The following is a 25,370-nucleotide window of genomic DNA, read 5'->3' on the forward strand; positions in this document are numbered from 1 at the left end:
TTTTTTTTTGTAAGGAATCTTCTCTCTGTATTTGCTGCAGGCAACAACAGTGAGAAGGCACGCATACGCGTGTCGTGAGGTGCAAATCAAGGTATGGTTAATTTGACGCCGTCAGCAAAAAAAGATCGTGTGACTACTACTACCACTACCACTACCACTACCACTACTCCTACTACCAGTACGACAACTACTACTAATAATAACAATACTACTAGTGCAGATACGACAAAGGACAATCCCATTACAGATGGAGACACTTTATTGATTAATCCCGCCCTCCTAGATGTTGTGCCACCATTTCGGTTTGCCGTTGTGGAAGAAGGAGTCTATCGGGGTGCTTACCCTACTCTGCGAAACTTTCCTTTTCTACATGATCTGAAATTGCGTACCATTGTGTCACTGACACCAGAAGAACCAACATACGACCTGAGTTCTTTTGCCAATGCAGAGGGTATAACCTTGCGTCATATTCGAGTTGAGCGATACAAGGGTGAGGCACAGTTATTACCAACAGATATGAACGAACTTCTTCAAATACTAATTAACGTAGAAAAACATCCAATATATATTCACTGCCTTGACGGTCGCCAAGTTGTTGGTCTGGCCATTATGGGATTACGTAAACTTCAGCAGTGGGATGTGAACTCCAGTCACTTGGAGTACCAGCGGTTTGCAAGGACTGTGCAGGATGAGGTGGCATTTATTGCTGATTACAGTGGTCCCATTCTCGTCCCAACACAAATCCCGCCGTGGCTTTGGAAGGGCCGTTGGTATGATGCGTCGGGGAAACCAAAGCGCCTCAACGTGGGTGTCCGCCTGAAGTTCCCATCACTATTGCGGGATGCCGAGACCTCCGCCCCGTCCCACGGCAGCAATGGGAACTCTGCCGCCACTACATCACCGCTCCACACCGTGATTGTCACGCCCACCCGTCAAAGCAACAAGAGTAGTGGCAACAATAATAATAATAATAGTACGAACAACAACAACAACAATAGTAGCGAGGCGGGTGTGGCGTATGTGGATGTGCCGAGCATAACCCCTGCAGTACCGTTGGGTGGCCGTAATCACGCGATGCTCGCAGTGCCGGTGGACCGGCCGGCCGCTGTTGATGTGCGGTTTCTTTCACTGCGGGCCGCCGCCGAGACCATCACGGGAATTCCCTCCGATGCGTGGGATGTCCCAACAGCCAATACACACACCACTACTATCAACACCAACACAACCTTCACGCACCCGGCCACCACCACAACGGGATCCGTAAGCGAAATGTCAGCTGCGAGCCGTGCGACAACACGGCGATGCACACCGCTTCCCGCACCCGCATCACTGTGGGACGGCGATGATGACGCAAATAACCCACATCACTCTTGTTATGTCGCACACTGTGGATTGACGGGTGGATCGGTCTGTCGTGCTAGCGATGGAACCTTGAATTCTTCTAGTGCGGCGAAACACTCCTCACGTTCGAACCGGCAGCTACAGTTCGTCGGTGTGGAAACAGGTTTAAAGGGACCTCCGGTTGAATCGAACAATTCGATCAAAAAGCCAAGACGTCGAAACTCACTGTGAGATGGGTGTTTTTCTGTATATGCTTCTACTTTTTTTTTTTTTTCTTTCTCTGGAAATGCTGTTTTTGGTAGTGCAAGAAGAAAGAAACGAAAAAAAAAAAAAAATGTCACTCCTCTCATTTATTTGACACTTTCGTGCATCAACATGGATAAATTGTGTATGTGTGTCGTTCTTCGTTTCATCATTTCTCTTTAAAGGTTCGTGTAAAGAGAGAAGCACACCTATCCATAATAAGGCACGCTTACAAATCCTACAGAAGGGAACAAAAAAAAACAAGAAAATTCTTTTGGTTATTACTATTATTATTATTGTTACTATTGTTTCCCTTATTCTACATAACCATATAAATCTTTTGGCGTTTTTTTTTTTTTTTCTCGCTTAACAAAACAAAAAAAAAAGAAGAGTTGTGTAACTTATAATGTCTGACAAATCTCGAAGAAGCTCGGGTGGATCTGGCCGTGGGCTGGCAGAACCGCAACTACACTCATCGAGGCGAGCTTCTCCCCGTTCACGCAGTGGTGGAAACGACTCGGGGGAACGTCAGGCACAGAGAAGGAGTAATTCTGGAGGTTTGAACGATAAAGAGCGTGGCCGTGATGCTGTGCCTACAAGTGGACGTCATCACAGCAGAAGTGGCAGCGACGGCAGCATGGGGGATAAATATCATCCTCGACGCTCCGGGAGCGGCAGCTCCAGAGCCTTCACGAAAAGCCCCGTTTCTGAACAGATGAAAGCTACGCCTCTCCGAAATTCTAACGGACGACAAGAGAATTCACGTAGCCGTAGAGATTATTCACAGGAGCGAGGAAAGGCTGTCTCCCATGATGAACTGTTACATTTACTGCGTAAAAAGGGATCCTTGACAGATATTCGACCGGATATGTATCGACTGGATCTCAAACAGAAGGATGATTTACGTTTTCTGTACGAAACGCAACACCGCGTGGATCCTGAGCTAGTTCCCATTTCAAAACACATCACACCTGGAAAATGGAAGCAGATGAACCAAAGTCACATCTTTGATCCTCCTCCACCACCGACACCGCAGAAAAAGCCAACGTCTGATAAGAAGAAGGATGGACTTGGCACTATAGCGCGCTTCTTGCTTAACGCAGAGGACCAAACAAAGTCCCCAGCAAGGGGGCGCAGTCACCGCCATTGTAATGCGAGTGGATCTGCTCTCTGGCTTTTCGGTGGAAATGATAGCAATGGAGTTGGAGAAAATATTAACGACCCGCGGTTTATCTCCCCACGAAGAGGTACACGCCTGGTGCCCAATCACCCATCTGACCAATTGGGGAGAGATCTTCTTGCACGGGAGCCATTGAGCGGAGAAATTGCACCTCGACATGGGGTACGTACAATGAAAGCAGTGCAGGCATTTGAAGCAACACAACCAAAACTAACCTTGCCTCCCAGGAAGCAATCAGCTCGATTCACAAATGCTATGCGAACTCACTCAGCAGGAGGAGATAACGATATTTTGGGGGTTCGAGGACGACGTGAGCATATGATGCGAAGATCTCGATCTGCATCTGTTCCTTCTAATGATCCATATGGTCATGAAGAGGAAGATAGAACTATGAGACCACGGAGTTCGAAACCACGAAGCACGAGGTCACAGACTTCGAGCCGGCGAAGTGAAACAAGAAGTGAAACGAGAAGTCAAACAAGAAGTGAATGTTCTATGGAGCGAAGGAGTAACGCTCCATTTGGTGAAGAAGAAGAGTCAAGGGTTAATCGTACACGAAGACATCACGGTTCAAGTCACCACAGCAGCCGACACAATTCTTCTTCTTGTGGCAGTGTTACTTCTTCACCATCTGTGAAAAACACTAAACGACCTCATTCTCATTCATCACGAAGAAGTGATAGTGGTAGGGGTAGTCACAGAAGAAATGATGGTACAGAGTCTTATGTAAGTTCTTCTTATGAAACCGGCTCATATACAACATCGGCTATGTGGGAAGAAGAAGAACGACATCATCAGAAGTTAAGGAATCATCGGCAAAGTGAAGATTTGTTGGTCTCGCCCCGCATACGAACAGGACGTGCTCGTGTACCAGGTCATTCCATCACGGCTTCTCACATTGTTTTTGGTGATGAACGACCTCTTAAATCACCACGTGTAGTTAAACAAAGCACGCAGTTAAGATCACCTCAAATGCATAATATATTGACTTGGGCGTAAACGAGAAGTTAGACATAATAAGAATGTAAACATATGAGGGTTTACTTTACATGTATGTGTACTGGAGAACATTTTTTTTTTTTACGTTTTCTGTAACGCAATGGTACAGCGCATCATATTTTTTGTTGCGAAAGGGAGTAATGAAAGTTTGAATAGTAAAAAAAAAAAAAAAAAAAAGAACGGAAAAAAAAAAAAAACGAAAAACGAAAGAATAAAAGGACGAAGAATGGGAAGAGAAGAATGGAGAATGATTAAAAGTAAGTGTAAAGAAGAAAAAAAAAAAAAAACTAGTGGAAAATTTAGACAAGTTACATATCGTCTGAGTCACTACAAGCGTGTTTGTTGTCTCGGTACTTGTTATCCACCAACTCTGAATGATACTTTTAGCTTCTTTATTTTTTAATTCTCTCGACTCAGAAACATTCAGATACCATCTAATCCACTTGTCTTTCTTACGATTGCTCAAATACTCTTGTCTCGTCTCATTCTGTTCTTTTTCTCTTCTGAGAGAGAGAGGATGGGACAAAAACTGTACTTTTCTGTACCAATTCAAGTTAACATTTCTCCCTTTTCTTCACTACGCCTAGCGCCACTACAGATTCGTTGGGTCTGTGTATTTGTATGTATCTTTTTTTTCAGTGTGTTGTATGTATGTACATGCATCTATCTGTACGCACAGGGCGTCATCATTACTCTATGAGAGAAATGATATGGCAAGAAAGGAAAAAAAAAACAAAAAAAATACATTGTTCAATCCAAACAGGTGTGTCTCATATCATTTTTTTTTTTCTTGTTGTTGCTGCACTTACAAACTATACATGTATATATTATTAATCTTTTCTGGTTGTTGTTATTTTTATTTTTTTTATTTTTTGCTTATTATTAGGTGGTACTCTTCTTTGTATGTTGACTCGAACATGCAGCGCATTTCGGCGAAATTGCTTTATTCGTCGGCGTAGTGTTAGACTTGCCGTGTTTGGCGGTGCTGTGCGGATGAACTCATCCAGCACGACAGGTAGTTACGATCAAGCACAGGGGAAAGATTCCAATAGCGCCTACACACCAGGGAGTAGTGTGTACGTTGAGCACCCTATTGTGCAACTCCCTGCCCGATCACTGTGGTGTAAACAGTACTCACTACCACCCGAACACGTTCGCCGTGGTGACTTTGCGGATATGATCAAACGCGTACATGCAGCACGGCATTACTATCAATACCCATCTCTCTGTGCTCCACAAATTGGGTGGAATGTGCAGATGTTCACCCTCTTTGATGGTACAGTCTTTATCAATCCTATTAATCTCGATGCTTTGGAGGTTGAAGAAGCGGCGAAAAAGAGTGGGGTCTCCTTTATAGAAGCAGAGGCACAATGGTTAGCGAAACTTCGACGTGAAGGAAAAACATGTTTTGCATGGGAACCATGTGCTAGTTGTTGTTTTCTAATGCATTATATTGAACGACCAATAACCGTACGAGTGCGGGCTATTGATGCTGATGGGCGTCCGTTTGAAGTTATGCTTGATAAAATGCGGGCACGAATGGCTCTTCATGAATTCGATCATCTTAATGGTATTCTTTTCACCCGACGTATACCTGATACAAACCATGTAGTGCCATTAGAGGGATTTAGTACAATGAGTGATTGGTCAGATGACTATCCATCACTGGAAGCTCGAAGTACATACTTGTATACCACCTTTACTCCACCCTATACTTTTGTTACAGATAATGTAGAGGACGCACAGCTCCTTGATCGTAAGTTTGAAGATGGTATTTATCCAGGATGTGAGCATGAACGTCGTATGCGTATTGAAAGTGCCGCACTTGAGGAATTACAACGAGAGCAATGGCGGATGGAAAAAACACGTGATACAGAAGATGATCCAAGGCAATGTATGCGTGAAACTAAAGAGCAACAGACAGAAGAGATGGAAGTGGAGATGGAAGAGGAAGAGATGAAAGTGGAGGAGAATGTGGTGAATGAAAGTGAAAGAAAGACGGGATAAAAAAAAAAACTCCCATGATGATGGTGATGGTACTCAGAGAAAGAGAGAGAGAAGGAGAAAATAGTCAAAGTTGCTAGGGGCCTCAGCTGCAGTAGCAGAACGGGGAAGCATCACTGTATTTGATTCATTGATTTTCTCTTTTTATTCAATCTTATGAATCTGAGATGAAAGAAGGAAAGTGCAACATACATGTGCACAAGTTCAGATACATTAGATGAAGAAAAAAAAAAAAAGAAGAATGAAAGTGAATTGTTTTGTATTGATCTATATTAACTCTTTTAATGCATTTATTATTATTATTATTATTATTATTATTATTATTATTATTATTATTATTATTATTATTATTATTATTATTTATTTTTTTTTTTTTACACTTTTGTTAAATCCTGCTAGGAGCCGCGGTGAGGAAGTAAAAACAAAAATCACTATGCACCGCAAGCAAGTATGGGCAAAGCGCGTGAAGAAGGAGCGCCTCCGCAAGAAGTTCGTCACGCGTATGCAGGCAACACGCATGTTGCAGGTGGACTCTATTCAGTTCCGTCGTCTCTGCATCCTTAAGGGTATTTACCCCCGCGCCCTCGCCCGCAGTAAACAGAAGCAGAGCGGAAATGATAAACAGTACTACCTCGCACGCGAGATAAAATGGTTGGTGCGGGATCACATCGCTGAGCGTATGATGGCACACCGCGCGTGGGAAAAGAAAGTTCGCCGCGCTGAGGCAATGGGACTCGTAGAGGACCTCAAGACACTCCGCAGCAGTAAGGTGAAGCCACGTTACAGTCTGGTGGCAACCATTAAGGAACGCTACCCATTCTTTCTCGATGCAGTTCGGGATATTGATGACGCCATGTCCATGATCGCCCTCTACTCCTTTCTCGGACCAGAGGTAGCGAGTGAGTCTACCATTGAGACACACCACGCTCTCACAACGGGTTTGCATCAACGCGCCCAGGAAGTCTGTGAACGGTGGTCGCATTATGTGGCACGGGCCCGTGTACTCTCAAAGGGATTCATCTCTATTAAGGGATACTACTATGAAGCTATTGTACGTGGAGAACGTGTTCGCTGGTTATGTCCACATGAGTATGCACACAAGTTTCCATCTGGAATTCAACAATACATTACCCTCAGTTTTCTTGAATTCTATATTGAACTTATGCGCTTTATCCTGTTTAAGCTAGAGCACGATCTTGAACGTGATATGATTGAAGAACAGAAAGCTGAGGATGATGAAATTAACGCAAATGCAGAAGATTTCGGAACAGCTGGTAAAGAAACTGTGCAGGAGTCTAGTGGTGCCAAGAAGGATGCCTATAGCAAAGCCGAACTTATGCAAGAAGAATTGCGAAAAGTTCGTTGTATTTTTGAAGGTTTGACATTTTTTGTATCACGTGAAGTCCCTTTTAAACATGCGGCTCTCGTAATTGAAGCATGCGGTGGTCGAGTTGCCACAGCTTATGCACCAGAAAACATCACACATTTTGTAGTGGACCGTCCTGCATTACCGCCTGGATTTGATCGTGTTGATCGAATTGAGTATGTGCAACCGCAATACCTCTTTGATTGTCTTAATGCCCGTATGCTGCTTCCACCTAATGGATACCGCCTTGGTGAGGAACTTCCACCACACGTTTCACCCTTCACAGTGGCCATTACAAACAATCCAGAGGACATTGCTGCGGTGGAAGAGGCGAAGAAGAATCACCCCAAGATAGTTTCCTATGTGCCCAAACGCGTACATGAGATCCGTTCTCTTATTAATCCCCAATATACACCTGTGGATCCTGAAGGAAAGGCGGCAGAACTACTCTTACAAAATGAGGCAAGTGATGACGAGCACGTGGCACTACCAGAGATGGATGCGGACGATGATGTGTCGCTCTCTGGTGATGAACTCGCGGAGGCCCGCCGTCGCCCCAAGTGGGAGGAGGAAGAAGTAACGGAGAATGTGCAGCGCAGCAAGCTGTCGGCGCTGAAGGTGAAGAAGCAGCGGGAGATGAATATGATGAACGCCCCAACAGACGAGGTGGTGGCCCGCCGGCGACAGGCGCAGTTGAAGGCCCGCGAAGCCCGCCGTCAGGCACAACCGGAGGAACAGCGGCTGAAGCGCAAACTCACGGAGGTGCGACGGCAGGAGGCCGCCACGCGGAAGATGCAACTGCAGGTCGCACGCAAGAAGGCCGCGCGCTACTACAAGATGGTGAACGGCGTCGTGCAGGGAAGCGAACGGCGCGAACGCATGCTCGCCGCAAAGGCACAACAACTCGAGGAAGGTCGTATTGCCGCAAAGGCAGACGGCAGTGGCGTTGTGAACAAACGCCTGCAGGCACGACGCGAAGCAGCAGCCGCGGATGGTCGCAAACTGAAAGAGAAGAAAGCCGCCAACCCGTACAAACGACTGCCAAAGTGGGTGCGATGAGCAACAGCACACAACAGCCAATAACCCTCGCTGTTCATCACACACACAAATTGAAGAAAAAAAATATCTGGGAAAGGTGGGATTATGGTTGGGATAGCGCAAACGACGATTTAGTGATGAATTGCAGTACATTATTGGTCGTGTATGCCCTTTCTCCTAAATCCGTTTTTTATTTTTCCCCTCCCAAATTTTCTTTTTTCTTTTTTATCTGTGTATGATGACTGCTCTTGTTTTTATTACGTTTAAGAGAAATAAAGAGAAAAAAAAGAGAGAGAGAGAGAGAGAGAGAGAGAGAGCAAATGAGAAGCATGCAGGCAGAGTACAGGAATAGTGAGTTTGGGAGCGAAGGGATTGGACCTGTGAACTCCTTCCCATGTGCGACCAGGAAAAAAAAAAGAAAAGGGAAAGTAAAAAAGAAAAAAAAAAAAAAACAGAGTCGAAGCGGAATACAAAGTGAAGAAAATAGGAGATGATTTTCTTTTTCTTTAAGAAGGGAAAAAAAAAAAGGTGAACAAGAGCAAAAAAAAGAAAAAAAAAAGTTTTAAACTATTCCCTTTTCCTTTGTTTCTTCTTTTTTTTTTTTTTTAGTAAATGAATCTTGATAACTAAAAAAAAAAAGTCAAAATACGATAAAGTGCGTGTGTGTGTGTGTTTGTTTGAAGAAAAGAGGACAAAAATAAAAAAAACATGCTTCTGATTTTTTCTGGGGCGCACCACTTGTTTTCCCCTCACTTCCCTTTTTCTTTCTTTTTTTTTGCTCGTCATTTCTACTGAACAAAGTGGTGAAGATAGAAAAAAAAAAACAAGAAGAGAAAATCTAGAGGTTAAAAGAATAAGAAAAAGTGTATAATATGGCATCTTTGGGTCGCAGCCGCAAGCCGTACGTTCCTATTGACACGTGCAGCCCCGGTGGAACGTGGATTGAGGAGAAACGGTATAATAGAGCTCGCCACGATGATGGTGCCCATCACGCCCGTAAAGTTCTCTGCGGAAACTGGCAGGAGGAAAAGGCGCTCGAGGATGATCTCCTCACACAGCCGTCCCTGATGCCCGGCACCGTGCAGGCGGACACCTTCACCACCACGGCGGTACTGCAGGCAAGTCTCGATGTGATACGCGAGGATACCCGTGGTCGCTACACTGGAGGTTATCAATCAACTCCCTATCTCACCGCAGATGCACGTAATCCACATCTTCGACTTCTAGAGACAACACAACGTCATGACTTCTGTGAGGAAAACGCTGACGTAAAACGTCTGAGGCGTCCTGATATGGGTGTACGTAGTCGTGTTCTTCTTGAAGTGGCAATTGACGCAGCACGTACAGAGAAGGAACTCCAAGATACACAGCTGCAGCAACAACAACTCCGTGCGAGTGTGTCAACAGATGGTGATAATGTTTATCTCAGTACATACCACAAGTCGCATTGCCGTGAGGAAGAACTTCCTGTTATTGATGAACTGCGTAATGATTACCTCTCAGATGAGCCTATTACACTATACACAGGCAATCCTGAGACAGGTTGCACCATGACGGTACATGGAAAGACGCCAGTGGAACCAGTTGAAGGACGCTCGCGGTTTGGCCGCCATACGTACTTCACGGAACGCAAATACGCTCTCTAGTGTCTGTATATGTATGTATGTATGTGTTTTTGTTTTTGTTTTTTGGTTTCTCTTATTATTATTGTTATTATTATTCCGTTTGCTTGTTTTGAGTCATGAAGAAGAGAGGTTCAATGTACACACAGTTGTTGTTGGAAAACAAGTACCCTATACATTTGGTAGAGTGAAGAATTTCCTTTCTTTTCTTTGAGTGAGGATAAGAGGTATGAGAAAGAAAGAAAAAGATGTATATGTATGTATATATATATGTATGTATTTGTATCTGTATGTATTTGGGAAATGAACGAACTGCCCTTTAATCTTCTCTCCTCTGGGAATCTCTGGATACCAAAGGTAGTACACCATACCCGTTTTAAGTACAAATACATAGTCAAGAGGTGGTCATAAAGGAAAGTAAAAAAGATTTTTTGAGGGAATAAGCAAACAACAAAGGAAAAAAAAAAAAGAAAGAATAGAATATTTATAAAAAGAAAAGAAAAATCATTGGATATTATTGGTAGATAGTTATTTCTTTCTTGTTTTTTTCAGGAGTATTTAACTATGGGAAACGATCTTTCCCTTGTTTTGCGGGCTTGTGTTCCAATGCCTGATCCTTCACAGGTTCAGCAACCGCATTCATACAATAAAGGAAAAAGATGTTGTGAATTTTCATCCACATATACCGAGTTAAGACTTGTGGAGGGGAATAACTTTAATCCACAAACTCTTATGGCGTTATCTGATAGTGCTGCATTGTCTCCAACGGTTGCTGCAGCACCACTTCGACTTTTGGTAGCTGAATGCACCCCAGAAACCCTCACTATGCTTGATTTCCGAGATTCAAATTCTTTCTTCTTCCTACATGAAGAGATGCGCTGCACACAGTGCGCAGGAAGGATTGGATTGGTCGTAGACCCATCTGTGTGTATAGGACAACGTTTGTATTCGGCGGAACAGCGTCATGTGTTTACACAGAGTCTTTCTATCTTTTTTTCTAAACTTGTCCTCCTTCTTAAGGACCCTGCTATTGCAAGTATGATGGATAAGGGTATAAATACCTTTAATGATACGGAGATGCCGAGCGATCTCGTCAGAACACGTCCTAACACACCGAGTAAAGGGAATTCTCAGTTACGACATGAACTTTTTCTTGTGGATCTTCAGCATGGATTATTGGATGATGTGAGTGGTCCGTGGATTGTTCGGGACATTACAGATCACATGGGACGTGCAATACATCATCACTCGGCGGTATCACGCTTGTGCGGACAGCACTCAACTTTCTCAATCCGTTCAAGGAGTCTGCAAGATTCACCAACAGCGAAAGGGCTAGTAAGCGGTGGGAATCGTATAATTGTTTGCCCCCCACCTAATGTTTCTACTGCTACAACAACAACAACAACAACAACCAATAATAATAATAATAATAATAATAATAATAATAATAATAGTACTTTTTCTATCCCTGCTGGTGAGGAGAATACTGATATCGTTTTGCCTCCTCCTGATCCGATGCAGTTCGCTTTTTGCAGCTCGCTTCGTCATATAAATCTATCACACAACAATATGTCCCTCGTTGGATTGCGCAAATGTATGATTGAGCTTATTGAACAGAGTAAAGAAAAGTCGGTAGGACATGTCAAATCTCTAGAAGTGATTGATATAAGGTGGAATGAAGAGTCTCTTGCTGCTCAGCATCTTGCTGCTGAAATGGCTTCTTCCTCTAACTTAAACATATTGATTGGTGACAGTGGCAAAAGGTGGCGTCACACATCGTCAGAATCAGGAACTAAATTTTCTACTTACGATTCCCGTAGCCCTTCTGGAGTATCGTATGGCCCTCCTGTAAGTTTGTGGAATTATGAATATCTTTCCAATTGTGCACGCGAAGTTGGTGAAGAAGAAGGTCATACAGTTGATATAAATGTGTTGCATCTGCATGGGCAGATAAATCTAAATAAAGGCAACGTAATACCTCCTGCGAGAGATAACGAAGAGGAAACATTGTTGCCTAATCAGAATCGATTTGAAGAAGAACCAAGAGAAAACTACCCGTTGGAAATTGATACTACTCTTCTTGTTGTGTCTGAAGAGATATCCGAACCTATGCAAGATGTTAGAGAGACCTTAACAGAAAATGAATTGGAAAGACATCCCTCCGAAAATGAAGCTTCTGATGATAGTATGAAAAAAAGAGAGCCAATACATGCACCTTTCAGTGACAATGGTGAATATGTTGAACCCACATTCAATGAGCCAATTTCAAATGAAGAAGCAATGTATCCAAAAGAACCACCAAGTTTGAAGGTGGAGGATATTTCTCAGTACCTTAAAGATAACGTTCATGATGTTATCCATGATATACCAGTTGCTGCTGTTGATGGAGGTGCAGCTGTTACATATGTTTCTGAGAGTGACACTCCTGAAAAATGTCCTGCAGCTCTCCCTGTAGTGAATTTACCCAAAGTAACGCCACGACCCGTCATTTCCCCTACATATACTTTCCCTCCAGTCTCGAAACGTGGAACTCTTGCTTCAGATAAGGTGACAGGAAAGGGAGGAGCAGGAAACTCACCTGTACTTCGGAAAAAAGTAACCCCTGATTCTTCTCATGTTAAACGTCCACCTGGTCATGGTGTTATTAGTAATAGTAGTAGTAGTAGTAATAATAATAAAACACTGGACGGTAATCCCAAGCGTTTGAATCGTCCAAACAACGAGGTAATCGCACCAGGGGCCAAATCTCCTGAGCCACATCGACGACAACAAAGTAACAACTCCCGGCTGCAGTCTCCAGTTGTAAAACAAACCCCTCATAAAAAAGAAGGCGTGCAAACCACAACGGCGGTGACAGCAGCAACAGCAGTTAAGTCACTAGGTAGATCTCCTCATTTGGAGAAGCAACATTCAAAGACCTCTAGCCGTCCTCGTTCCAATCAATAGGCCTTTTTTCCCTTTGTTTCTTCGTTTGTTTTGATATTTCCGTAAAAGAGTCTGTGAATTAGGATTCACTGATGAATGTTTCACTGTTCTCACTTTGTTGACTGGGAGTCAGAATTGTGTTTTCCCTCTTTTGGAGAAATATAGAGTCTAAATATTGGAATACCAGAAACGTTTCTTCTTTATCTGCAATGAAACCCATTGGAGGAAACGTGGAATAATATGATGTGAAGCCGTTTATCTGTATGGGATTGGAATTTTTGCGAGTATAGCGGAGGCGTGGGATTCTTTTTTTTTTTCTGCTGTTATTGTTTTCATTGTTCTTCTTTTTCTTTCTTTGTTTCTTTGCGTCCTCTCTTTCTTTTGTTGTTCTTGTTGTTTTTCTTTTTCTTTTTTTTTTGTTTTCTTCCTTGTTCGCAAGGATACTGTAACTAGATACCTTTCTGTACTTCTCTACTTCTGCACCTCTCTCTTTCTCTTCTTTCTTTCTTTCTTTCTTTCTTTCTTTTTTTCTCTACGCAGTGCTTTGCCAGCAAACTAAACCCACCGTTACACGCCCACAATGTCCGCCCCTCAGGTCCAGAACCCCCCAGTGGAAGACGAAGAGGTCCCAACCCTCGAGGCCGCCGAAGTGCCGCAGGTCGCCAAGCAGTCAAAGCGCTATGCGAAGGCCATGGCGAAGATGGGACTGAAGCCTGAGCCCAACGTGTTCAAGGTGCAAATTTCCAAGCACGGGTCTATGTCCTTTGTGGTAAACCAGCCAGAGCTCTACCGCTTCCCTGGCACAAACACCTTCCTTGTCTTTGGTGAGGCACAGCTCGGCGAATCCACAAAAGAGGCTCAGGAGGCCGCCGCCCGCGCCGTCTCTGGTGTTGTCTCAGACGCGAACGTTGAGGAGCTGGTCGGTGCCACAAACACCCCCGCTTCTGCACCTGAAAAGACTGCCGACTCTGGTGAAGCTAAGGCTGATCAAGACGAGGACATCGGCAACCTGGACGAGAAGGAGATCAATGTTGTGATGACCCAGGCTAACACAGACCGCGCCGGTGCCATTCGCGCTCTCAAGAACAACAACGGCGACATCGTCAACGCCATTCTGGAGCTTACCATGTGAGAACACTATAATCAATAAAGCTGCAAGGCGAAGTCACATTGGTGATCGTTTTTTTTATAATTTCATTTGAACGTACCTTTTTATATATATAAAAAAAAAAAAAACTACAACGATTGATTACTACCTAATGAAGCTGTACTCGCACTTGAAGGCATAGTTGTGCTTCTTGTGAAGGGGTGGCAGTGATTTTCTACTGTTGCTTCATTACTATTATTATTATTTTTTTTTCTCTTTTTCTTTTTTCTTTCTGGAAAGTGGTTTGTCGTGAGACCTATTCCGTCATGGCTCGCCGTCCCTCGCGTTGCTACCGCTTCTGTAAGAACAAGCCGTACCCAAAGTCGCGTTTCTGCCGAGGTGTACCTGACCCAAAGATCCGTAACTTCGACATTGGTAAGCGCCGTGCCCCAGTGGACGAGTTCCCTGTATGCATCCACGTTGTTTCCCGCGAACTTGAGCAGATCTCGTCAGAGGCTCTTGAGGCCGCCCGTATTCAGGCCAACAAGTACATGGTGAAGCGTGCCAACAAGGAGGCCTTCCACATGCGTATCCGTGCTCACCCGTTCCACGTTGTTCGTATTAACAAGATGCTTTCCTGCGCTGGTGCGGATCGTCTGCAGACGGGTATGCGCCAGTCTTATGGTAAGCCCAACGGCACCTGCGCTCGTGTCCGCATTGGTCAGATTCTGCTCTCCATGCGCACGAAGGAGACCTTCATCCCACAGGCTCTGGAGTCCCTCCGCCGCGCCAAGATGAAGTTCCCTGGTCGCCAGATTATTGTGACATCAAAGTACTGGGGCTTCACAGACATCCTCCGCTCCGAGTATGAGGCACTGCGCGATGCTGGCAAGCTCGAGCAACGCGGTATCCACGTCAAGCTGATCACACCAAAGGGTAAGATCACTCAGCAGAACCTGATGGCTTGAGCGTAAACGAATGCAATGAACCACAACAGCCAGAGATGTTTTTCTTTTCCTTTTGTGTTTTTTTTGAAAATCTGTTTTTTTACTGTTTGTTCCTACGTTTTATTTGTTGTGGGAACTTGTCCAATTTTTTACTTTTTCTTATGATCTTGTACATTATTTTATTTTATTTTTTTCTTCCATTGTTTTTTTTGTTTTTTCCTGTGAGTGTGTTTTTATCAGATTGTATCACCTCTCTCCACAGATTCCTCTAAGTGAGTCTGGTGTGTTTGTTTCAAAAGGAAAAGAGTGAGAGAGTGGTTTATTTCTGTGTCTCACAGTAGACCAGGGATAAAATAACGATTTTTTTTTTTTTTTGTTTCTTTACTCAGAGTTTACAATTTGGTTCTGTGGTTTCTGGCCCAAGACAACTAGTATCGATGTACAGTGATGCCACAACAACAACAATAAACGGGTATGCAGTGCCTGTACCGCTGACAAATGGTGGATGTACAACGATGCTCTCTGTCATTGATGCCCTTGAAGAACTTAACCGAACGAGTGAACGTGTTTTTGGTAATATTGAATCTGCGGTGCAGAAGTCATGTGAAACGCTAGAAGAACTTCAGTCACGTATTGAGACATGTGCCACACGTGTTGAGCAACTGCAGGGTCGTCGTGAAGCGATGGTAGTGAAGAGTAAAGCTCGTTTTCCAACCCGTCGGCATCGCACTATACCACTCGTGCAAGCTCCGTGGGAATTACGAGGAAAATTCATTCGACACTCTCAACATGTTGTACCCGCGTTACTTCCTCCTGGAACATCGGACAGCGATTCAGAAGTTTCGCAAAGAGATGAAGACGAATCTAGTTGCGGTAGTAATGAAAAAGAACACCAGCAACGACGTGGTGATTTAGAGCGGGTAAATTTCTATCAAAGACCCATACGACGTCTTGAAGGAACAGCGGAGGAGCAGCGACCGATAAAACCACAACATCCACTGCAGCGTGCAGAGTTAGTTGGTGTAATGCCGTTGACGGCGACATGGCGATATCATAGCGGTGTGGATAGGGGACTGGGGAGGCTCCCACAAAATCTTACTAGTGTAAGTTCACTATTACTTTTCAACACTCGTGAAAACCTCTACAAGGAGTATCATGAACTTGATATATTGACACAGCAACGACAAGAACGTATTGTGGCTACTAAACGACGACTTGGTGAAGCTGCAGATGTACATCGTGATTACATGACACGATTTTCATCGGATGAGTACGCCTTTGTTCCACTTATGGAGGAGGTGGCAAACCTTATGGAGGACCTTCCCGAGGATCTACCACTAGAAGGTATTGCCGAAGTTGCTTGGCACGCATACACACTAGAGGATGCTGATAACATCGCTCCCAGTTGGCAGCGACGACTAGGTGAAGGAAGTGATGTGGCTACAGATAACGGGGCTCCATCACGTGCTGGAACTCATCATCAACGACAACAACAACAACAGAGACTAACCATAACCTCTAGCCCAGCAGTTCCATCTGCAAAGCCACAACCCCCCGGTGCCATCTCATCTGTTGGTGTTCTTACAGTCCCACCACCACCGCCAGGGTTAATACCCGGAGGTAAAGCACCACCACCTCCTCCTCCTCCTCCTCCTGGTTTTAAAAACCCGAACGGCCCATCAGCACCACCTCCACCACCACCACGGAAGAACTTAGGCGCACCACCTCCTCCTCCTCCTCCTCCACCTCCAGCACCACCGTCGATGGCACAAAGAATGATACCACCACCACCAACAACAACAACAAGAAACGCCCCACCACCGCCACCGACAGCACAACTGGCAAAGAGCGCCCCGATGCTCGGGAATCCTCCTCCCGCCCCACCTCCACCTCCACCTCCTCCTCCTCCACCGCCAGCAATGAAATCGGCTACTGTGAAAACAGTGCCCAAAAACGAGAATCGACCGGTGCAAAAGGCGGCTACAAAGAGTAACTTGGACGCTTTGTCGTCTCTTCTTGCGAATCGTCGTAAAGGTATTCTTGGGATGCACTCAGATGACGATGATGACACTCCTCCATCTTCTCCTTTAAGGGTAACAAAGACTGCTAAAGAAACACCGTCACAGTCCGTTCCAAAGACGATGACGGGAGCGCCTCCACCACCACAACCACCCCCTCCTCCTCCAGTTCCTGGTAAGTTACCCCCGTTGCAGGTCCCTGATGATGATGATGATTGGTAGCCTAGTTGTCATCCATCTGATCTTTTTTGGGTGAAGGAGTAAGAGGAGACAATCTCAGGGAGTGTAAAATTTAAACACTCAAAAATGCTGAAGATTATCTAGCAAAAAGTTTACGCATTAAAGTAGGGCGAATGGGTTTTAGCGTTTATCTGTAATGTCATTTGTGTTTTTCTTCTTTTTTTTCCCCCTTCTCGGAAGAAAAAGAAGTCTCTGGTATCGAAATTAGTTGATTTAAAGAATGAGTTGAGTAAATTTGCAAAAAAAAAGAATAAAACAGTTTTAATATGTTTTATTTTTTTTTTCTCTTGAATCTCTCTTCTTCCATGCTTTTACACATAAAACCAGTAGATACGAGTAACATAGACTCGTTTATTTTATTATTTTTACCTCATTTCTCCTTTTACCCACTCACCTACCCACCCCAACCATCTAAAAAAACAGAATCTCATAGTCAAGTTACATGCCGGCTGTAAGTAGTGGGGAGCATAAAACGGGTAGTGGGGCTCCAGCTCCAGTGTACTCTGCGACCAGTTACGTCCCTGCTGTGCTCGCAAGTCCACTTTCAGTACGAGCAACAGTATTAAGAAGGCCAGAATTATTTGAGGAGTCGGCCCCAGAACTGGTAGAAGAAGGTGATATTTTATTTGATGTCCTCGCTAATCCTCTATACTACCCTTCTAAAGCTCTTGCAGATGCATCCGCTCCACCTTCTGAGAGACGACGTAGTGAAGCAGTTGCATTAACTACATGTGGTGTTGGATCTGTTCTTTCATTGCCTTCGACCATTGGAAAACATTTTGTAGGTCAAGTTTTTAGAGCTTTTTTAAGTTTTCACAACGCTGCAACCTACCCTCTTTCTTCTTTGACTTTTCGCATTGAGTGTTTTCATCCGACACAGCAGCGTACACCACTAGTTAATTACGAATGCCCTCGTTTGGAGGGTAAAGGGAATGCATCATTTAAGGTGGAGTTTTTGCTGCAAGAACCAGGACAACATACTCTGGGTGTAGTAGTAACATATCTTGATATTGTAAATGAAACAAAACGTTTGACGTGGTCATCAGGATTTCAGGCGGAAAGAGCTATCACAGAGGCTCATAGATCTCTTCAAATTGTTCCTATTTTGACTCATCATCAGCGTGATACACTTAATCCATTACGTGCCACAGAAACTACTATTAAAGAAGTAATGTCAAATATCAATTTGCCTACAAGAAAATATATTCTTTCTCTTTGTTTACAAAATACATCATCGGTACCATTAGCTATTACAAGCGTAGAATTACATAGTGGAGAGGCTTTTGAAGTCTTACCACCACCACATCGTACATCTGCAAGAAGTGATCGCTCTTCTTCACCCAAGTGGTTGCCTGAATCTGCCGTAGAGAGAAAAGAAGATCCGAATGCGTTTCGCATGCGTTATGCAGGTGGTGGAGCAGATACTATAGAAGACCTGCATATGCGTCCAAAAGACAGGCGAAACTATTACTTTGAACTCCTTGTGAAACCGGATACTATTCGTTCTCTTGCCCTATGCCATCGATCTACCGGTGCATCTCCGTCTGTGACACCACCAAATTTAACGGATCTTGGACACGTGGAGTGGAAATGGCGTCGCCCTAATGGTGATAGTGGAACAGAATGTAGTAGTCTTTTGCGGCTTGGACGTCTTGCAAAACAACCAACACTAGAAATGTTTGTAATAGGTATGCAGCCGGAAACACCAAAGGCTGGAAAACCGATGACATTTGAGTGTATTGCTATCAATTATGATCCTTCAATACGTGTAGATTTAGCCTTGCGGGTGCGACCAGAACAGTTGGCACCATCGTTTGTATACGCCGGACCTCTGTTTTCTCCTTTAGGTCTTGTTGAACCACAAGGGTCAATTTCTTTCAGTGTGTTGTTGGTGCCGTGGAAGTCTGGATGGTTCTCGTTGCAGCAAGGCCTCGAACTCTGCGATGCCCGAGCGCCGGCGAACTTGCTGTGGCCATTGCGGCCAGTTACAACGCAACCACCACCGATATCATTAAAGACACCGGGAACAGGAGTAGTTGTAGTGGAGGCACAGGAGCAGCCGTACCCACCAGTGTTGTGTGAAGTCCTTGTCTGCTGACTTGTTTTTATGTAGTGTGACGGCAAAAATTCTCGGCTAAAAAGAGTTTCCTGCTTCTCTTATTTTTTTTTTTCTTGTTGTTGTTCTTCTCTTGTGTTGTAGTGGAGTGAAGTGCAGTACAGTGAGGTGCACCAAACCGGTTGTTTGTTTTTCTCATTGTGTATTGTCTATTATTCATTACTATTGATGATGACATTTCGCTTTCTTTTCTCTTATTCGTCTGAGATGCCCTTTGCGATATTGCAGTTCTTCTTCGTCCGTCTGTTTATGTATCTCCGTGCCTTTTTATTTGTCTCACTTTGCATACGTTTTTGTTGTTGTTTGTTTTTTCCTCTTGTTGTAGCGGATCTCTCCTGTATCTGAGTTCGCAACCCCACACCTACTCTGATCTCACAGTGTGGGTGGCAGAGTAAGGGAAGAATTATGAAAAGATTCCCACTCACTTTGCAGCCAATGGTGCGAGGTGACTGTTGTCGGTACTGCAGTATTACTACTACTAGAACTACTAGAACTAGTAGTAGTACTGGTACAGTGTTTCTGCGTTATGGAAGAGCCCTGTTATCGGTTGGTGCTACACACATGCGGCACAACTCCACACAGTTTATTGGCAGAGATAATGCGACAGTTGCATCAAAGGGAGTGAAGCGGCCGGTTGTGTCATCTGTGAAGCGCATGATGCCACCACCGCAGCGGCCTTCAGTTTCATCTTCGTCAATGAAATCAACACTCCCGCCTTCACCGCTGGCAGCAGCAAATCAACCACTCTTCGATGTGGAGGGGATAATTACCGCATTATCAGAGGTATTCATTGCTTATCAGAAACATTTGCTTAGCCAAACAGAAATAACAACAACGAGAGCAGGAGCAGGAGCAGAGGGGGATAAATCTGGGGTCAAAGTACCATTCTATCCTCCTGTACCACTAAAATTCATTGAGGAACACTTTCAATCATTTCTTCTACGGTTGTTTTCTATCAATAGTGGTACTAATACTGGGACTCCCACCATACATTTAGTGGGTGATGATCCGTCTGCAGAAAAAAACAGAGAGCGTCTCGCGAGTCGCATACAGAGTTGTGGCGTTTTCACTTTAGCTCCTCCTCCACGCATACCACAACATGGGGAAAAGGAATTGTGTAATAAGCAAGATAATCTTGTTCTTCGTGTTAAACCAGGGGTTAGGGAATTGGCATTTGATATCGCTGTTTTTCTTTCTTCACTTGAATCTTCAACAAGTGACACAAAAAAAGGCGTGCCGCTGGCTATTATTAGACGCATGTCGCTTAGTCCATCCGCATCTGCATTTATACGCCACAATCTCGCTGGTGATGTCAAGCGTTTACTCTTGGTGTATGAGCAAGATGTGTTTGTACTAATAAAAAAAGGCGCAATGGTTCGATTAAAGGGGACTGCATTTGGAGGGGAAGAGGAAGAGAAGAAGAAGGAAATAGTGTCAAATCCTTCTTTAACTACAACACTCTCGGAGCAAGAACAACAACAACAACAACAAAACAAGAAGAAAAGTGATATGATTTCATCCAGTAAAGAAGGAAATATGGATTCTGGAAATATCACAAGCGCAGCAACAGCATCATTAACTCCTCCATTCAGTCATACGACTAGCCATTTGATTGCTGATGAAAAAGATACCGTGTTGCACATGGGAAAAAGACTTATCGCACCATCTGCGATGGAGCGTTATCGACTTTCACAGAAATTATTACCACTATTAGACTTTATTCCGGTAGCAGAATCAGTACCAAGAACAAAAAGAACAATAACCAATGAAGAAAAAGAAGAAGAGGGAAAGGCAGAATATCATATTTCTCAAGAAAGCAAAAATGAGAATGGTGATGATTATCTTGGTTTCGTAGATTTCGCTGCAGTGCGTGATCGAGCAGTTGAGACACACCCGCATTTGGCTCCCCTTTTAGTTTTAGATCCCAACGATGTTGTTCGATGCCGTGAGGGTTTATTGCTTTCTGCACTCGGTGCTTTGGGTGTGGAATGGCGCTGGGGACGTCCACTTCCAACAGTGGACGAACGATTAAGACCACAAAAACAACAACAACACCAACACCGTATGAATGTGAATGTGAGTAACAACCTTTCTTCGGAAGTGGGTCTTCTCTTTCTTCGACGACGGGCTCTCCCACGAAATACAGCGATGACGTTAGACCAGAATAAGAATAAAAGGGAATGTGAACACCTTTTACTGGTGGATTTACAGGTCGAGCAAGATGGAATACCGCTAACACGTCGTTCAGACGATTGGTGGAAATACAAAGATGGGGTTTTATCCTCAGATGCTGAGATTACTGAATGCAAAAACAGTGACGAGGAAAAAGAACAAGAAGAAGATATATGGAATCGCACCTTCTCTCTTATACATACTGCGGTTTATGATGAATTAACAGGACCTGCAGCTGTAATGGGAGCGGCAACTGCAGCAGTAACATTATCTACACAAGAAAGTACCCCTCTTACTACAAGTGTCATTTACCCAGCTGGAGCATGTGCTGATGCTGTTTTTGTTCAACATATTTTACGGTGCTTTTCCACACGTCACTATGAACAGTTGCAAAGTACGTTGCTTAATGAGATACAAGGTATTGTACCACAGCTATTTAAGCAAGAAATTCTTCAAAGTATTGGATGTTTGTTCTTCCCTTATGGTAGAGGTAATAATAATAATAATGATAATGATATTGTTAATGGTGAAGCAGCTAACTATAACAGAAACCATGAAGGAAAAGAAACAGGATTTGTGGTGTTTAACAAATACGTAGATGGTTTTTATGCTAATAATGCAAATATGCGGTTACCATTGATTCGACCTCGTGCAACACCTGAAGAACCTCCACTTGCGTATCGGCAACTTTTGCCTGCAATGTTAGTACTTGAAATTCTCTCTTGTCTCCATCGTGAGCAGCAACGTCATGCTGAGGAGATTGGTCTTGAGATTGATGATGATGATGATGATGAAAATGATAATGATAACAACAAGGGTGATAATTATAAGAGTAGTAACCATAGCAATGACGACTGCCTTTGCTTTTCTTCACTTCGCCAGACATTGCGTCCGGCGAGTCGTGCGTACATTCGTGATAATATGGGTGATCCTGCAATGATTCCTCTTCTTATATCGTGTTTTCCACAGTACTTTCGTGTACCTATTGTTAATACGGTCCCCTTGTGGTCAGCTATTGGTCTCACACGTGAAGGACGGCGGTTGGCGCGTATGTTAGAGAACTCTTCGCTATCATCGTCATTACCACTACCACTACCGCCACCATTAGGTGAGCTCCATTCTACAAGTTACCGTAGTCAACACACTGGATGTTGTTTCACAAATGATATACAACAACAACTAGATGCATTTCTCATAAGGCGTTGAGTGTGGTTACGAGAATGAGATATCAATGACATTTAGTTGAACAAAAGTAAAAGAGAAAAAAATTAATGTGGGGTGGGGGAAAATGTATAGAAATAATTCTTCTCATGTGGGTGTGACTTGTTGACTTAATTTAATATTACCTTTCTCTTTCTCTTTCTTTCTCTTTCTTTTCTTCGTGTCTCTTTAAATATCTACTTCAGTTATCAGTATAGTAGTGAATTTTATAGTAAATTAGACACAAAAGGGGCTGTATGGGGATAGCATCAGCCGTTGTGAAGAGAATATTTCACTAATAAACACGCTTACACAGAAACACACACCATTGTCGCTGGAAATGAGTGGTAACAATACCCTCACAGTTATTAACCCAGATGATGGAAAACGGTATCGTCTTAACATAAAGGGTGAGGTTGGTCGACTGACGATTGGACGCTTAAAACAGTGTCTTGCAGCAGCCTCCTCCTGTCCAATTCCCGCAGCAGATCAAATCATCAAATTCAACAGTACACCACTTAATCATGATGATGAGGCATGCGCTGCGTATGGGATCACCAACGGCTCTACACTCACAGTTGAACACCGCCATAATGTGGATCCATCAACAAATCACACCGCCTCCTTTAACTCACCCCGGCGGCGGGCCCTGGAGTATCAAACAATCCAACAGCAGGAGGTTGGACTAAGCAGAGATACCGTCGCCTGTGATGATACGCTACAGCGAAAAATAAATGATCTGCAGGATCAGTTACATTCAGCGGAGCGAAAGAAGAGAGAACTTGAGCGGGAGAAGGAAATGACAGAACGGGAGTTGAATAGAGTGCGGGAGAAGGAGGAGTTGGCAGAAAAAGAAAAACAACGCTTAGCTGAACTGCAACAACTTGAGGCACGACGAGCAGCACAGCGGGCGTCTGATTTGGCTGCACGTCGCGAACAACTCCGAGTAGAAGAAGAGGCTGCACGGGAAGTCGCACTGCAGAAACTCGATAATGAGCGACGACGAGCATTGTTAGAACAACAACGTGCAGAGTATGAAGCGGAGAAGAAACGTCTTGAAAAGGAACGCGAGGCATACGAACAGCGTGCCAAAGAACGTGAAGTTAATATCCGCGCAAGAGAAATAGAGATTGAGCAGCAATTATTAAGTGCGGAGCGTGATCGAAAGGAATTGGCGTTACAGCGACTTGTCTCTCAGAAGAATCGTCTCCTTTATTATGACCGCATGGGTATGCCACCACCACCGGAACTACAGCAGGCTGCATCTATGATGGAATGGAATAACAGTCAACCACCATCTATACAAGCGGCCCAATTTGAAAACCAGAATCATAACATCAATGGTCATATTCTTCCACTTGGACTTAATGTCAGTGGAAGTATGCAGTCATCTACCCTACAACAACAACAACAACAACAACAATATCAGGGTAAGGAAAAAGAACGTCCACATAATAATAGGAGTGATCAATACCCAAATGGATTTTTGGGTAGTGAATACAAATCCCCATTATGTGGATCTGTTGAAAACTCTGGGAAAAGAGAATCATTTGTTACAGATAATGCAATGAAGGTGACAGGAAATGATAACAGTGTTTTACCCCAAGATGTTGGATTGTATGATGCACGTGAAAATGCTATTCAGAACATGCTTTATATGAGTCAAGATCTTGGATTAGAGAAACCATTAGAATTTGATGACAATAACACATGTGTTTTAAGCGTTGATGGTCAATACACTTTGTTGGTAACTTTTGATACAACGACGGAACGACTCTTCTTGTACTCTACTCTTTTAACAGCTATTCCACGCGATCCAAATGTGAGACTTTCTGTATATGAATTTCTAATGGAAGGAGCTTTATTGGGACGAGAAATGTGTGGTGGTGGTGTTGGGGCTTCACTTAAAAATGACTTTATTCTTTTGTCAACAAGTATTTACTTACCAACAAGTCACCCAACTACTCTGCGCACTATCATACCCTTATTTGTATTATCCCTCCAGAAGTGGCGAGAAAAGCTGCAACAATTATTAGATGATGTACACGCAGAGAATAAGACAGTGAATGCAAATGACTCTGATGTAAAGCGCAGGTTAAAGGAACAATCAACAGATCGTTCCATCAACATGACAGCAACTCCTGTCTCTGCGCAAAACCACAACATTGTTGGGGCAGGTCATAGTGGAAGTAAACCTTTCATTGGTATTGAAGCTACTGACAGCGTTGTTGTTAATGGAGTCTCTTCAAAGTATGAAGATGGAGTTTTGGTTATCAGTGTGACAGGACCAGCTGCACATGCTGGTATAAAGCCGCATGATTTCATCACGAGGATAAACGGTAAGCCTGTAACGAGTCTTCGGCAATTTCAGCATGAAGTCTCTAATTTAGTCGGTGGTGCCGTTGTACCTTTCGTTGTAGACCGTGCTGGACACAAGCTGGTAGTGTCTACTAAAGTTGGCTTAGTGTCATAAGGGACTGCTGAACTATATTTCTCGTATTATATCGTATAGTGAAAAGAATTAGAGGTGGATGGGGTGTGGAGAAAAAGAAAAATAATTAAAGGATATTTATATATATATTTATATATCAAGAGTATTTCAACAATGATAATAAAAAAAAGGGGGGAAAGAATTTCCGAAAAGGAAAGGTAGATTATTCCTTGTATAACTCTGAGCATTGAGGTAAAGCACCCCCAAGAATATATATATATTCTCTCTCATATTTATTTTTTTGTTGTTGAACAAGATTATCGTTATTGTTCTTGATAGTCCATTTATTTATTTATTTTGTTTTATTTTTTCGCTGTGATTATTCGTCCATGAATTTTTATTCCACTTCCATGCGTATCGTTTTTTTTTTTTTTTTTTTTT

At 43.5% G+C, this 25,370-nt stretch overlaps 12 protein-coding genes across 12 annotated transcripts; all 12 read left to right on the top strand.

Moving 5' to 3' along the window:
• Nucleotides 1-93: 93 nt before the first annotated feature.
• TM35_000351430 (putative tyrosine phospatase-like protein) lies at nt 94-1,572 on the top strand (the record flags this gene model as incomplete). Its single annotated transcript, XM_029029196.1, has 1 exon — nt 94-1,572. The coding sequence occupies one exon, from the start codon at nt 94-96 to the stop codon at nt 1,570-1,572; it is 1,479 nt and encodes a 492-aa protein (XP_028879465.1).
• A 418-nt stretch (nt 1,573-1,990) lies between these two features.
• Nucleotides 1,991-3,763, top strand: TM35_000351440 (uncharacterized protein; the record flags this gene model as incomplete). Its single annotated transcript, XM_029029197.1, has 1 exon — nt 1,991-3,763. One exon carries the CDS (start codon nt 1,991-1,993, stop codon nt 3,761-3,763), a length of 1,773 nt encoding a protein of 590 aa, XP_028879466.1.
• A 903-nt stretch (nt 3,764-4,666) lies between these two features.
• On the top strand, nt 4,667-5,770 carry TM35_000351450 (metalloprotease-like protein; the record flags this gene model as incomplete). Its single annotated transcript, XM_029029198.1, has 1 exon — nt 4,667-5,770. The coding sequence occupies one exon, from the start codon at nt 4,667-4,669 to the stop codon at nt 5,768-5,770; it is 1,104 nt and encodes a 367-aa protein (XP_028879467.1).
• A 430-nt stretch (nt 5,771-6,200) lies between these two features.
• On the top strand, nt 6,201-8,192 carry TM35_000351460 (Pescadillo; the record flags this gene model as incomplete). The annotated part of the gene is made up of 1 exon (XM_029029199.1): nt 6,201-8,192. The coding sequence occupies one exon, from the start codon at nt 6,201-6,203 to the stop codon at nt 8,190-8,192; it is 1,992 nt and encodes a 663-aa protein (XP_028879468.1).
• An 851-nt stretch (nt 8,193-9,043) lies between these two features.
• On the top strand, nt 9,044-9,817 carry TM35_000351470 (uncharacterized protein; the record flags this gene model as incomplete). Its single annotated transcript, XM_029029200.1, has 1 exon — nt 9,044-9,817. One exon carries the CDS (start codon nt 9,044-9,046, stop codon nt 9,815-9,817), a length of 774 nt encoding a protein of 257 aa, XP_028879469.1.
• A 540-nt stretch (nt 9,818-10,357) lies between these two features.
• TM35_000351480 (uncharacterized protein) lies at nt 10,358-12,739 on the top strand (the record flags this gene model as incomplete). Its single annotated transcript, XM_029029201.1, has 1 exon — nt 10,358-12,739. The coding sequence occupies one exon, from the start codon at nt 10,358-10,360 to the stop codon at nt 12,737-12,739; it is 2,382 nt and encodes a 793-aa protein (XP_028879470.1).
• A 559-nt stretch (nt 12,740-13,298) lies between these two features.
• TM35_000351490 (putative nascent polypeptide associated complex subunit) lies at nt 13,299-13,850 on the top strand (the record flags this gene model as incomplete). Its single annotated transcript, XM_029029202.1, has 1 exon — nt 13,299-13,850. The coding sequence occupies one exon, from the start codon at nt 13,299-13,301 to the stop codon at nt 13,848-13,850; it is 552 nt and encodes a 183-aa protein (XP_028879471.1).
• Nucleotides 13,851-14,131: 281 nt separating this feature from the next.
• On the top strand, nt 14,132-14,773 carry TM35_000351500 (putative 60S ribosomal protein L10; the record flags this gene model as incomplete). The annotated part of the gene is made up of 1 exon (XM_029029203.1): nt 14,132-14,773. The coding sequence occupies one exon, from the start codon at nt 14,132-14,134 to the stop codon at nt 14,771-14,773; it is 642 nt and encodes a 213-aa protein (XP_028879472.1).
• Nucleotides 14,774-15,189: 416 nt separating this feature from the next.
• TM35_000351510 (putative WAS protein family 3-like) lies at nt 15,190-16,992 on the top strand (the record flags this gene model as incomplete). Its single annotated transcript, XM_029029204.1, has 1 exon — nt 15,190-16,992. The coding sequence occupies one exon, from the start codon at nt 15,190-15,192 to the stop codon at nt 16,990-16,992; it is 1,803 nt and encodes a 600-aa protein (XP_028879473.1).
• A 460-nt stretch (nt 16,993-17,452) lies between these two features.
• On the top strand, nt 17,453-19,108 carry TM35_000351520 (uncharacterized protein; the record flags this gene model as incomplete). The annotated part of the gene is made up of 1 exon (XM_029029205.1): nt 17,453-19,108. The coding sequence occupies one exon, from the start codon at nt 17,453-17,455 to the stop codon at nt 19,106-19,108; it is 1,656 nt and encodes a 551-aa protein (XP_028879474.1).
• Nucleotides 19,109-19,531: 423 nt separating this feature from the next.
• TM35_000351530 (uncharacterized protein) lies at nt 19,532-22,504 on the top strand (the record flags this gene model as incomplete). The annotated part of the gene is made up of 1 exon (XM_029029206.1): nt 19,532-22,504. One exon carries the CDS (start codon nt 19,532-19,534, stop codon nt 22,502-22,504), a length of 2,973 nt encoding a protein of 990 aa, XP_028879475.1.
• A 334-nt stretch (nt 22,505-22,838) lies between these two features.
• Nucleotides 22,839-24,971, top strand: TM35_000351540 (uncharacterized protein; the record flags this gene model as incomplete). The annotated part of the gene is made up of 1 exon (XM_029029207.1): nt 22,839-24,971. The coding sequence occupies one exon, from the start codon at nt 22,839-22,841 to the stop codon at nt 24,969-24,971; it is 2,133 nt and encodes a 710-aa protein (XP_028879476.1).
• Between the last annotated feature and the right edge of the window lie 399 nt (nt 24,972-25,370).

The sequence above is a fragment of the Trypanosoma theileri genome, assembly GCF_002087225.1.
Source record: "Trypanosoma theileri isolate Edinburgh chromosome Unknown TM35_Tth_35_V1, whole genome shotgun sequence".
Classification (NCBI taxonomy): Eukaryota; Euglenozoa; class Kinetoplastea; order Trypanosomatida; family Trypanosomatidae; genus Trypanosoma; species Trypanosoma theileri.